Below are 14,318 nucleotides of genomic sequence, written 5' to 3'. Positions count from 1 at the left end.
AACTTTACTCTATTAACAATAATTTACGAGTTTACTATAATTATTGAAGTAAATACAATTTATGTATATATCTTATACGATATTATATATACAAAAACACTTTAAATTTCTTCAAATAATATAATATCGAAAGAATTGGATTTCAATCTAGTTCAATTGTTTTTGTAATTATTTTGAAAAGACGTTGCAAAATGAAATAGATTGAAAAACACCTGCCACTTTTAGTTTTTTTTGGAATGAGACAAATATAAGTAGAGAAGGAAGTAGACTTATGGAAGGAAATAGAGAAGTTATTTAGAAATTAATGAAAAATTACTATCAATTCGGTCCACATTGCATGAAGGTTATTATTATTATTTTGTAGTACAATGTATGAAGGTCATTTAAAATCTACATAGATTATCACATCATCGTTTAACATCGTACATTATCATGCAATAATAAATGAAATTGACTTGCAAATAACAAAATCGAGGGCTATTTTAATGTTTCAAAAATTTAAAGATGATCACAAATTTAAACGCCAATTATCATAACCACTCTTTAACCTAAAAAATAATTTAGCCAAAAAGTAATTAAACCTACAAAATTACATTCCCATTGTCTAAAAAGAAAACCCAAGAAATAAATCTTACTCATCCATGGTTTTGTTGTTCTTGTTGTCATTGCCCCTTCGACCTCTAGTGGAGATACTTGATATCGTGGAGTCCACAATCCACAATTTTAGGACTAATAGAATAGAAAAAGGACAGTGTGCGTATTGCGCTGCTGAGCTGTGACTATTCTCTGATACGACAAATCAAAGTTTCGTCTCAACTCTAAACATAATCTCCTCCCAAAATTTCTCTGTGGTCTGAACCAACAACAATGGCTTCTACTTCGTTAATCAACTCATTGAGTTTTACTTCCCGCACCCCCACTCTTCACTACTTAACCAGCCGTACCTCCACCTCATCACTCCGATTCGCTATCTCCCCCCGTTCCATCTCCACCAGAATCTCTTCCCCCGTTCTATGCAAGGCCGTCTCCGTCAATTCCCAAACCACCATCGAAGGTCTCAACATTGCTGAAGATGTTACTCAGGTCCGTTTCACACTGTTTCTTGTTATTTTGTTTGTGCGTGAGAATTAAGCATTCAATTCAATGATGAATCTCCATTTTTTGCTGCAGCTCATTGGTAAAACACCAATGGTTTATCTGAATAGCATCGCAAAGGGTTCCGTTGCTAATATTGCTGCTAAGCTTGAGATTATGGAGCCTTGTTGTAGTGTCAAAGACAGGTGAAAAATTCTCCGTTTTTGTTTTTTAATTGGTGGTTATGCAATATGGTATGTTTTCTGTGAGATTGTTTGGGAGCGCGAATGGAAACAACTTATGATATGTCCGTAAACTGTTTTTAGTTTATTTCCTTATGCTTTCCACGATAGCTTATGAAAAAAATACTGTATATGAACAACAATTTGACTTTATTTTAGCTTATATATAAGAACTTATATGATAAGCGCTTAGTCAAGCTGTTTATCCAAACAGGGTTTTGGTATATGTCCCCATAAGTTTGTATATAAGAGGTTCAATATATTTCTAATTTAGTTTTTTATTGCTTTTGATTTGTTCTCTTGCAGGATAGGTTATAGTATGATACTTGATGCTGAGAAGAAAGGAGCCATAACACCTGGGAAGGTAATCTGTTTTTTATTGCTTCTGTTTTCAACTGTTGCATGAACTTGTTCATTTTAATGTCCTTTGGTAGATATTAGATAGTGTAGAAGTAGTAGCTGTACTTAACACACTTTCTGTATATGGTGTATTACATATCTGTACTCTTGTCCTGTGCTGCATGCCTACACCTTCATATTATAGGTTCCCAGTTTTCGACTAATCCCTGTGTGAATTGTTAATTACTTTGTGCATATTCAAACAAAAACAAGTTATCTATCTACAATCATTTTTTCTTGTTACAGCAAAGTTCTCTTAAACAAGGACAAATTCATAAATTTACATGCTTTTTGTCTAGAGATTCTGTTCACTGCACTGGAGTATGCTATGTTTTTACTTTTTATAGTAAAACTGTTTATACAAAACAATAACCAAGCCTTTTCCCACTAGGTGGGGATGGTGCTAACTGCATATAAGGAATTTTAGCGTTGCAGGAGTTTATATGACCTAATCCGAGTTTAAGCGGGGTGTGTGACTATTATAGGGAAGAAAAAGTGGGACGTGTGAATATTGGCAATAAATTGTTGTATTATCACCTGGCATGTTATCTACTGATAGTTGATACTTATAGAAACTACAACTTACTTTAGGCATTTTGGGATACCACACTCCGATAGAGTGATAGGACACTTGGGCCTGATGCCCATGATGAGCCAATCATCGGGGCAAATCCACTTAGGTCCACCATCTGGAAGGTCTAGACTAGGAAAAAGAGGGTGGGGTCAGGAGGATAGAATGTGTTGGTGAGGTCAGGAGGATTTTTACAACCACACTGGGCCTGACAACCATGATGAGCCAATCATTGGGGCAAACCACATAGGCCCACCATTTGGAAGGTCTAGACTAGGAGAAAGAGGGTGGGTCAGGAGGATAGAATGTGTCAGTTGGTGAGGTGTGCACTGATTCCATGTGATTCAATTATAAGAGAGAAGGAATGGGTAGTGGAATTCATTCATGATTAATTCTTAGTGAGTTTGTTAGGAGAGAATATCTCTCTTGTACTGGTAGGAGTCTCCGACTCTGGATTTGTGATCCCATAGCTGTAGAGCCTCTGAACTCACCTTTTCCCATATAAATAATACACAGATTTCACTGAATTTTGTGATTCTATCACACTCTTTGCTTTAGGATGTAATGAAACAATTGATTTCCTTTTCTTTTATGCTGCACCTGCATCTATGTGTGAGCATTATATGGTTCTTTTGGAAAAGAACAATGTGGACTTAATGGGAGCTAGTTATATTGTGATGTGATTTCTTTTCTTGCAGATTAATTGCAGATAAATAAATTTAATGTTGCTTCAATCCCTTTTTTATCATTCTTAGTTAACTTGTTTCTGGTATACACTTCAGAGTGTTTTGGTGGAACCTACTAGTGGGAACACAGGAATTGGTCTTGCCTTTATAGCAGCTTCTAAAGGTTATAAACTCATTTTAACAATGCCTGCTTCCATGAGTTTGGAAAGACGAGTTCTTTTGAAAGCATTTGGAGCTGAGCTTGTTTTGACTGAGGCTGCGAAGGGTATGAATGGAGCAGTTCAAAAAGCTGAAGAAATTGTAAAAAGTACACCTGATGCATACATGCTTCAACAATTTGACAATCCTTCAAATCCCAAGGTAAACGGCAACATCTAAGTCTATCTTGACTTGAGTACACAAATCCCATGTAATTGAAAAAATCAGCATTGATTATTTATTCTTCTTTTATTTGAGTTAAAACCCATGCCTCAAACAGAAGTCACAAAGTCTAGGTTAGGCAAAAAGATTTTCTCTTAAAGATTCATGCACGTCAGTCCTGCTAAAGGCACCATATAAAAGCATATCAGCCTACTGCCACCCCCATTTTGTCCTCCATTTTCTGACTGAATCCCCCAAACTTAAAACAACAACAAAATGCTTATAGCTCTAGTTTCCCCAAACATACCAAGTCACTAGTTTGTTTTTCATTTGTGTGGGGAATTTTAGTTCCTTAGGCATTTAGTTTATTTGTTTATCCCCTTTGCATTCAGTTGAGTTCAAGATGATTGACATGTCACTGATACTCTGATAGAGTTCTACTTCTAATGTGGTGAACTGCATTGTGGTATAATATATGAAATTTGGTTCATATGTGCAGATACATTTTGAGACAACTGGGCCAGAGATATGGGAAGATACAAGAGGCAAAATAGATATTTTAGTTGCAGGGATTGGAACTGGTGGAACCATTTCTGGAACCGGTCGATTCCTAAAACAACAAAATTCAAAAGTACAGGTAAATCATTCTCAATGGCATCGTAGAACCATGGGTGTCTTTTAATATCAATTAAGATGAGGTAATATCTGAGAAATACTTGGTGTAAATGGATCTTTGTACTCCATATACTGGTCATGTCTTATCTCTTGAAGTATAATTTAATTTCTAGGGAAGCTTTCTACCTTGTCGGTTTCCATTAAAAATTTCTTTTTTTATGTATCAGGTTATTGGTGTAGAGCCTCTCGAAAGCAACATACTTTCAGGTGGAAAGCCAGGTAAGAAATAATAAGTTTCAAATTCAAGTCCAATATCATAATTTTTATATTTTCAAAAGAGCTTTTATCTATTTCCTTTTTTCTGCTAAACCACAGGACCTCACAAAATTCAGGGTATTGGGGCTGGTTTTGTGCCCAGGAATTTGGATGAAGAAGTGCTTGATGAAGTTATAGCGGTCTGTTCTTGTGCTTTGCTGTGTTATTTTATGTTATAATTTAATGCATTATTCGTATTTACGAAGACATTTTCTTCTGACTGTCTCACATGCATACTGTGTGTGCTAGTTAGTTAGTCTACATACTAATATTTTTTTTTCCCACACATTAGAGAATATCTTCCGTTGACAAGAATGGACTGTGCAAAGTCCATGAAGACATAGGTTTCAGTTGTTTGCCTTTTACCTCTATAAGCATTGCCATGTCTAACCGCACATACACACTATCTTGTTCAATAGTGAACATTTGTTCATACATTGGAGTTTTCTAAATTCTGGTGGTTGCTACTCTTTTCCTAACCCAAGAGTGTTACTCCACATTTGAAGTTAGTTTCAGTAGACTATTTTTCGTTAATGTGCTACAGGGACTATCTGACCAGGATAAATAGAAAATGCCAATATTTTCTTGGTCTGTACTTATTAGAACTCAGCAGAGGGAATAGAGAAAGAGAGATGTGAGAAAAAAAGCAAGTAATTGTTATTTGAGTAAGTGCATATCGGATACAGGTTGAGTATTTTTACAGTGAACAGAAACTGTTTCTGTTATCCAACTAACTCGAGTAAAGTAAGCACTAAAACTTACTTAACTGCACAGACAGTTAGAATGAAGTTAAGTTAAACTGAAGTCAGTTTAACTGATACAAGGATAGCTAATTGTAAACTCTAATTGTGTACTGTAATTAACTCCCCTGTCTTGATTTGGCAGATATCCAGTGATGAAGCTATTGAAACTACAAAGCAAATAGCACTTCAGGAAGGCTTGCTGGTTAGTGTTTTATGTTAATCTTTTCATCCATTTGCCTGACTTGCATTTTTTAACGTGTTCTGATGCCCATATCATGCACACTTACACAGTTACAAGTCATGCTAAAACAGCTTGAAATAATCATGCACAATAACATATTAAAGCATAATGAAGGGCATAAGAACTTTTGTATCTTCATTAGCTGTTGATATGTATCCAAGCACTTGGGGAACCTTCCCTTCCCTCCCTTAAAGTAGCGCGTAACAATCATATGTACAACAGCACAAGACCATATTAGAACATTATTAAGGGCATAAGAACTTTCATATCTTGGTTAGCGTTAATAAGTATCCAAGCAATGGAAAATGTTCCCTCCCTTAAAGGCTAACTATCAAGGGGGAAGATCCAAACCAGTTAAATACTCCACCAAACATTCCATACAATTTGATGCAGGACTTTGACATCCCATAATCCCCAAATCCCTATCATATTTGTTATTTTCTATTGGTTTGTATCAATCAACTAGCTTCAAATTTTATGACAACTTAATTCTGAACCAAATGAAGATTTCACCTATACCATTGGAAAACAGGTGGGAATTTCTTCAGGTGCTGCTGCTGCAGCTGCATTGCAGGTTGCAAAGAGGCCTGAAAATGAGGGAAAGCTTATTGGGGTATGTATAATTCCTCGTTACAAAAAAAAAAAAAAAATCTTATGGATGGATGGAAGTAAACTTTCATAAAATCCGCCTTATATTCTGTTATTTTCATAATAATATCAACCTTATATTTTTTACTCTTAAGAATTTCATAAAATTTCAAATTTTCAGAATTAGAATACTCTATTTACATTTTAATACCCACAATTTTTATATATTGCAGGTTGTATTCCCAAGCTTTGGTGAAAGATATTTGTCCACTGTTCTTTTCCAGAAAATTCGAGAAGAATGTGAGAACATGCAACCGGAGCCATGAAATAATTTTACACGTTTCAGGTTTCAGATACATTTTCTACAATCATCCACCATGCTGTAAGGCATGACTATGTGACATATCTATGTTAACCGTTTCTCATTTTTTTGATATTTAAGAAATTAGAAGCTTCTGAACTGGTCATTAGATTTTAAACATGCCACTGATCAACGGCCCTTCAACAATACAGTTTCCGAATATCCTTGCATTTTGGAGGGCAAAACTTTTTGATGTATTATGAATGGTATTAGTCTTCTTTATGTGTTGTCAAATTCTGCATAATGTTATTGGTTCAAAAATAATGGATGAAACAAAGTTTATCGTTTGCTTTTAATGTGCACCTTTTCTAGACTAGCTAATGTTTGAAGCTGTCAAACCAAATCACCAATTCAACGTTTGCAAATAAATCTGTAATAAAAGAAACAAATGGGGGAAGAATGTTGACCAATTAGTCATCTTATTATGCATTTGCCAAATATAGTAGTCTAGTCTCAATCTAAAAACACAACAAAATAAGAGAAAATTGTACAGTCTACATCATCATTGCTATGTGTTAAACAATTAGGTGCATTGTTTTTGCTTTTAGACACCATGACATGAACAAGAAGAGACTGCTGCAAATAAGCAAATGCAGTTGACCCAGTCTAAATAACATTGAGTTTATGAAAAAACTGACACATACATAACATCGAACGCAACAAAGTTGCATCAACACTCGTAATAATTTGAAGAAATGAATTAATTAAATGTAATCACATGTGTTATTGTCGTGTCAGTGCCTGGTACGCCTATGATCATAAGTGCTGGTGCTCCTAAATGCTTCATGCTTCATGCCACTAGCGAGTAGCGATGAAGTTGACAATATTATGAAGAAGAGAGATTTTAAAAATCAGTTTCATTTTGTTTTATAAACGTGTTTTTGAAAAATCAATTGAAGAAAATGCCTTATCTAAGAAGCCGACAAGATTGGCACAGGGGTACTCAACGATCAAATCATGATTGAATTTATACTTCTATGAAATTGTTTAAAGAATGAAAAAGTAAAGAGAATTTATATTTGTATACCCTTAATTTTTCTATAACCATTTAAACATATCATTTTTTTTCTCCATCTCTCTTTTCCTATCACTTCACCAATCTATTACATATAACAACATCACTCTCTTTATTTCTCTCTCTTTTTAGTGGTAGATTGAATTTTAGGTGTTTAAGAATTATTTTCCAAAAGCAAATGGGGCGGTGATAATAAGACAAAAGGAGTATTATCTTCCATCAACTCACACAAGTGAGAGAAGACCACATCTCCATCTAAGCCATTTGCAATTTTTTTACTGGAAAACACAACTTCATTCTATTGAATGTTAAAGCACTCAAGCTACTCCATTGCAAGAAACTACCCAATACGAAAAATTAGCGTGCATTTGGTCGGGTGTGAAATTTTATTTAAATCTTGATCCAACCATTAAGCTATTACTCATGTCACATGCTGCTACACACCGTATATTGTCCTATTTTGCCTTGGAACTCACGGAAACAATTTATTCAAGGCATTTAGACTTTGCAGTTTGCACTCATTTCCGAGACAATTGTGCATGAAATCTTGACAAGTATGAATCTTAGTTCTTTATATCTCTCTTAACTTGAAGGGAATTATTTCTCAAAAATAACTAAAGCCCCTGAGTTGTTATGGACTGGCGGTGGTTTGTAGAATTGAAGTTGGCATTAGGTGAGAGCAGACATGGTCAGACAAGTGGGTTATAAAAGATATTTCAATCATGGAGGGATTCAAATATATATTTCACTATTTCAGTGCTAATTATTATTTTAATTTATCTTTTATTATATTTCAATCATGGAGTAATATTAAAATAAACATAAACACAATCATCCATGATCTCGTGTATTTCGTGCGTGCACCTTATCTTCTTTTAATAATGTTATGTGATCTGAGAATTCTCCACAAGCAACAATGGCTTCTTCTTCCTTAGTCAAGTCTTTGAATTATGCTTTGCGTGCTCGTGCTCGCCCTATCAGCCACTGTTTCAGCTTCACCAGGATCTTTTCATCTTCCCCTGTCTTTGTCGAATCCCAAACCAGCAACGATGATCTCAATATTGCCAATGATATTACAGAGGTCGAATTCATACTATTTTTTATTTGTTTTTTCTTATTTCGTAGTATGCAATTGAATGATGAATCTCCTTTTTTTTGCTGCTTACATGCACAGCTCATAGGAAAAACGCCAATGGTTTACCTGAAGAGTATCACTAAGGGCTCGGTTGCTACTATTGCTGCAAAGCTTGAGCTTATGGAGCCATGTTGCAGTGTCAAAGACAGGTAGGAGACGTGTGTGACAGCATTAGTCGTTCTCTTCTTTCTTTTTAAACATTTTGGTTTCTTTATCTTGCATTTTTGTTTTTGTTTCATTTCTATTTGTTGGTTAGTGTTAGTCAATGGGTGATATTTTTGAATCCCGAGGACATGCAGTCATGCATAGCTCTAGTTTTTCGATTAAGATCGATCAATCTTAAAGTTCACATTAAATCTTAGAATATAATCTTTAAATTTGGACCGTCTTATCTTAACCAGACGGTGAGATCTGTCCAGAAGGCAGGACTGCATGCATCTAAATCCCATATTTTTATACTAATAATAGTAGTAGATAATTTCGGCTAAATAATTGTAAGGAATAAATGTTGTTGGTGGTATCAATGATGTTATATCGGCTATAGCGTTATAGCATAGCGGTTACTGTCGAACTTAAATGTTCCTTACAATTAATTAGCTGATATAGCACCATTGCTTAGCATTGTAGCGTAGCGTTATAGCATCATTACTCAGCATTATTTGAACAAACTGTTATTTTCTTGCAATTGACAACACTGGTTGGTATTAGTATATGTCCACATAAATTTGCATATAAGTGTTCAATTCAATCTATCTCTATTTTATTTTATTTTATTTTATTTTATTGTTTCTGCTTTGGTTCCTTGCAGGATAGGTTATAGCATGATTCTTGATGCCGAGCAGAAAGGACTCATAACACCTGGGAAGGTAAAATACGAAAGAATGACTAATCATGTGCAGTGTTAATTACTTGTGCATGAGTATTAAAACAAAAAAACAATGTTTTTTCTCATGATTGTTAATTACTTGTTTCTGGTATGCACTTCAGAGTATTTTGGTAGAACCTACCGGTGGGAACACAGGAATTGGTCTTGCCTTTATAGCAGCTACTAAAGGTTATAAACTCATTTTGACAATGCCTGTTTCAATGAGTTTAGAAAGAAGAGTTCTTATGAAAGCATTTGGAGCTGAGCTTGTTTTGACCGAATATTCCAAGGCTATGAGTGGAGCAGTTCAAAAAGCTGAAGAAATCGTAAAAAATACACCTAATGCATACATGCTTCAACAATTTGATAATCCTTCAAATCCTAAGGTGCATTATGAGAATACCGGGCCAGAGATATGGAAAGATACAAAAGGCAAAGTAGACATTTTAGTCTCGGCAATTGGAACCGGTGGAACTCTTTCTGGAGCTGGTAGATTCCTAAAACAACAAAATCCAAAAATAAAGGTAAATCATTCTCAGGAGAAGCTTTCTACTTAGCTTGTTGATTTCCGTTTAACATTTTATTCTCTACGTATCAATCAGTGCATCGGTGTAGAGCCTCTCGAAAGCAACATACTTTCAGGTGGAAAGCCAAGTAAGAAATATAATAAGTTTCTACAATTCCAAGTCTGATATGTTATTTCCTTTAAAGAGCTTTTATCTGATTATTTTTTCCTGCTAAATCACAGGACCACACATAATTCAGGGTATTGGGGCTGGTTTTGTGCCCAAGAATTTGGATAAAGAAATCCTTGATGAAGTTATAGCGGTCTGTTCTTGTCTCATTTTTATGTGATCATCAAAATCCAATGCATTATTCTGATTAATCAAGACATTCTTTTCTGATTGTCTGCATGTGGCAACTTTTGCAGATATCCGGCGAAGAATCTGTCAAAACTGCAAGGCAAATAGCACTCCAGGAAGGCTTGCTGGTTGGTGCTTTATGCTCATCTTTTTAGCTATCATGTGCACTTACACAGTTACATGCTAAAGCAGCTTGAAACAATCATGCACAGAACCTTATATTAAAGCATAATTAATGAAGGGCATAAAAACTTTTATTTCTTGATTAACTGTTGGCATTATACTTTGATCCTTACCTAAATTCTTACCATTGGAAAACAGGTGGGAATTTCCTCAGGTTGTGCTGCTACAGCTGCATTGCAGGTTGCTAAGAGACCTGAAAATGAGGGAAAGCTTATTGTGGTATGCATTTATCCTCATTAAAAAATATTACTTTTGTAAGGAGTTTAATTAATCCACCTTGGATGGTATATAAAAAAGATAGAGATGTATTATATGTCTCCCTTCAGCCAATCTGATCATATTCTGTTATTTTCATAATAATGTCCACTTAATTATCTTTTACTCTCAAAAGTTTCATAAAATTTCAAATTTGCAGAATTAAAATACTTTATTTTCACTTTAATACCTCACAATTTTTTTATTTATTGCAGGTTGTATTCCCAAGCTTCGGTGAAAGATATGTGTCTACTTCTCTTTTTCAGGAAGCTCGAGAAGAATGTGAGAAAATGCAACCGGAGCCATGAAACAATTTTACACGTTCCATGTTTTTGACTCATTTTCAACTGTATTTTGTACAAGTGGTAGATGGAACCATTATTTTGCTTGGACAAAGAGCCTCCGATTCTTCTATGAGTGTTAGCTTTCCTTGGATTTCCATCAGTTGGCACTCTTGCTTTGTATTGTGGTTTTCCCCTTTTGTTATTGTCGTCGCCGTTTTGTTTCTGTTGTATTTTCTTTTTTCCTTGGGTGGGTTGTCTCCTAGGAATTGTTTTTGCTGCTACTTCGCGGTTGTTTTTCTGTCTATTGTTTCTGTTTGTTTGTAGTGTGGTTGTATTGTAATGGATTAGAGTGCTCCTTGTACTCTTTTCTATTTATATACTAATTGATTTTCCATTAAGAAAAAAGACACATTTTCAACCATTATACACCATGTTGTAAGGCATGACAATGTGACATGTCTATGTTAGGCGTTTCTCATTTGTGAACAGTATAGTTAGAAAATCCCCTGGTATTTTGGGGGGCAAAAACTTTTCAATGTATGACTGCCATTAGTCTTCTTTAAGTGTTGATAAAAATTCTTTATAAATGTTTGTAGTTCAAAAATAAGGGATGAAACAAAGTTATCTATTAATTTTCTTGTCTAGCTATATTTGAAGTTGTCCAACCAAATCAACAATTCAATGTTTACAAATAAATCTACAAAAAAAGAAACAAATGAAATGAGGGAAGAATAAAGACCGATTAGTCATCTTCTTCTGGCTATGCCAAAGAGAGCAGTCTAGTCTCAATCTGAAAAACACAACAAAAAAAGAGGGAAGGGTCAAGTTTAGCATAATTGTAAAAAGATAAACAAGAGACCGAGGGAGATTCAAACTTTGTTCCTTGAGGTTCCAAAATCAAACTCTTACCATTGAATTGACATATCGTGGACCCTTTGGAACCATTTTAGATTAGCTTTTAGCATAGAGGAATTTTTAAACTCAACCAGGTATTTTATTTTTTGTTCTGGTTTGAAAACATAAATTAGAGAAATTCAATAATCTCCTTTCTTTTTGGTTTACTAGTATCTCCTCACTATTCTTTGATCATGGTGAGGATCCATCTCATACTTCAACTTACATTAAGAAAATTGCTAGCAGCACACACTATCTAACACTAACTTTCGAACACTCAATGTGAAAAATCAACAACTAAAGGTGCAGTGTTTTTCTAAGCCATCATGGCATGAAGATAGCGCTGAAAATAAACGCAAATGCAGCCACCATGAATGACAATGAAGTCTCAAAGCCACCAAACTGTATCATATGCAATAATAATCTTTGTAATAAAGTAAGAACTCGTTTATTGACCAGCACAACGGCCACAATGCAATTGATCATATTTAATCATAGTGCTGTCTGTATGGTAAATTAATGAGATTAATATTTGTCCATATGTTTTTCACCCCACGTTCTCAATATCAAATCTAATATAAGAATTTATGTCTTTGAATATAGAAACAACGTGCTTTTACATTCTTATAAATTAATATTAATAATAAGTCACATGCTCAAAGCTCAAAAGCTAAGTTTGCATGTTCTACGTGAATACAAACCTAAGAATATGACCGTATAAGTGGCTGTTAGGCAGGAATCTGAGGACCACAAAAGAAAAGTCGCTTGAAGCAAGAAATAAGGGTCATTTAAATTATAAAGTACACCCTCCGGTCACTAATATAAGCAAAAAACTACATTTTAGGTTCATTCATTTAATGATGTATGTGGTCTATAATAAAGACCATGTACATCATTAAATGAATGAATCTAAAATGTAGATTTTTGCTTATAATAGTGACCGGAGGGTGTATACCAGTATATGTATGAATCTGTTTATGTGCTTTACTGTGATGTGGACTGCAATTCTTGCACTAAACCAAACCAAATGCTTTTAAATAGGATCACTTTTTCTATGCCTCGTGGATTCCAACCATGCAAGACATAAAATGGGAGCATGGTTTGAGGGGACCATCAACCATAGTTTTCTTTTCTACTACAATTAGGCACAAACCTGCCTAACCTAGAAAGGATATAGACACATTAAATTTGATCAAGTCTTAAACATACTGAATCATTTATTAATGTTTCATTGAAGTATAAATCAATAACTAAATGAAATGTATGGTATATATCTATAGGAAAAAATTGATACCACTATAAAATAGTTGTATACTTGTTCAAAACTTTATAGGGTTTTATCCTATAGCTAGAGACCACGTGACTATTTCAAACCTTGAGTATTTAACATTGTAAACACAAATAGCATGTTGCAAACAATTATTTAACATGGTAAACCGCTTAATTTATTCGTACTCATTTGCAAACTTAATCTGGCTTGAATTCATACTCATTTGAATGACTCATTTCATTTTAGCTGCATCTCTTATTTTAATTTGAATTCACACACACGCTCACATTCTACCATAATTTCACTGTCTTATATTAATTAACTTTAAAAGAGAAATGCTAACGACACTCTCTTTTCAACACTCTCTTCAACACTTATTCTCTTATTTGATAAAACCAATGTATGACCCACCACTTTAAGTGGAACACATTTCCAAAGTGTGAGACCCATCATGATTTAAGCCAATTAAAAAGTGAGTGTTGGAGAGAGTCTTGAAAAGAGAGTATTGCTAGCACTACTCAACTTTAAAATATCTCTACAATTTCTTTAAAAAATTTCTATATAATTAAACAATATATATATATATATATATATATATATATATATATATATATATATATATATATATATATATATATATATGAGGTTTGCTAGAAGACACCCATGAAGGTATTTTTTAGCAATCCACACCTGAAAGTGTGATCATCAACTTTTTAGTTATAACCTGCTAAAAGACACTTTCATAAAAATTAGTTGGTGTATTTTAGCAAATGCTTATAGGATAACTTGCTAAAAGACACATTCAAAAATGGTGTCTTCTACCAAAACCATATATATATATATATATAGGGTTATGATAGAAGACACTTTTTGTGAAGGTGTCTTTTACCAAGTTACTCTATGAGCATTTGCAAAAAGACACCAACTTACTTTTATGAAGGTGTCTTTTAGCAAAGTTATAACTAAAAAGTGAAAATCACACCTTAAGGTGTGACTTGATAAAAGACATCACCAAAGGGTGGCTTGTAACATAACCCATATATATATATATATATATATAGCCGTGCATAGACTCGTATTACTCCGTCCATCTCATTATAAGTGTCATTTAAAGCAAAAGACGATTCTTAAAAAATATTAATGCTCTCAAAGTTGCGTGAAGAATAAAGTAATATTCAAGTTAGATTTGAAGAATATTGTGGATGACATAATTAATCAGGAGGAGCAATTTCAATATGGGCTTGTTAATTCAAAATGTCAGAGTCTTTTTGTTTCTTATTTTTACGACTCTTCCTTAGAGCTTTTAATGAGAAAAGTTAGTGCAATGACTTACACTCTAATAGGGGTGACTACATTTTT

At 34.1% G+C, this 14,318-nt stretch overlaps 2 protein-coding genes across 2 annotated transcripts; both read left to right on the top strand.

Moving 5' to 3' along the window:
- The first annotated feature begins 814 nt into the window (after positions 1-814).
- Positions 815-6,491, top strand: LOC146932208 (cysteine synthase, chloroplastic/chromoplastic-like). Its single transcript, XM_085703855.1, has 10 exons — positions 815-1,083; positions 1,171-1,280; positions 1,623-1,680; positions 3,069-3,332; positions 3,832-3,969; positions 4,175-4,226; positions 4,323-4,402; positions 5,148-5,207; positions 5,779-5,859; positions 6,068-6,491. The coding sequence occupies exons 1-10, from the start codon at positions 868-870 to the stop codon at positions 6,158-6,160; spliced, it is 1,152 nt and encodes a 383-aa protein (XP_085559981.1). The 5' UTR covers positions 815-867; the 3' UTR covers positions 6,161-6,491.
- Positions 6,492-8,116: 1,625 nt separating this feature from the next.
- Positions 8,117-11,358, top strand: LOC146932207 (cysteine synthase-like). The gene is made up of 9 exons (XM_085703856.1): positions 8,117-8,291; positions 8,385-8,494; positions 9,154-9,211; positions 9,333-9,734; positions 9,813-9,864; positions 9,959-10,038; positions 10,142-10,201; positions 10,395-10,475; positions 10,727-11,358. The coding sequence occupies exons 1-9, from the start codon at positions 8,127-8,129 to the stop codon at positions 10,817-10,819; spliced, it is 1,101 nt and encodes a 366-aa protein (XP_085559982.1). The 5' UTR covers positions 8,117-8,126; the 3' UTR covers positions 10,820-11,358.
- The last annotated feature ends 2,960 nt before the right edge of the window (positions 11,359-14,318 follow it).

Source organism: Medicago sativa, chromosome 4, assembly GCF_051527215.1.
Source record: "Medicago sativa cultivar Bolivia chromosome 4, Bolivia_mono, whole genome shotgun sequence".
Taxonomy (NCBI): Eukaryota; Viridiplantae; Streptophyta; class Magnoliopsida; order Fabales; family Fabaceae; genus Medicago; species Medicago sativa.
The sequence above is the reverse complement of the archived record's forward strand: the minus strand, read 5'-3'. Positions and strand labels throughout refer to the sequence as shown.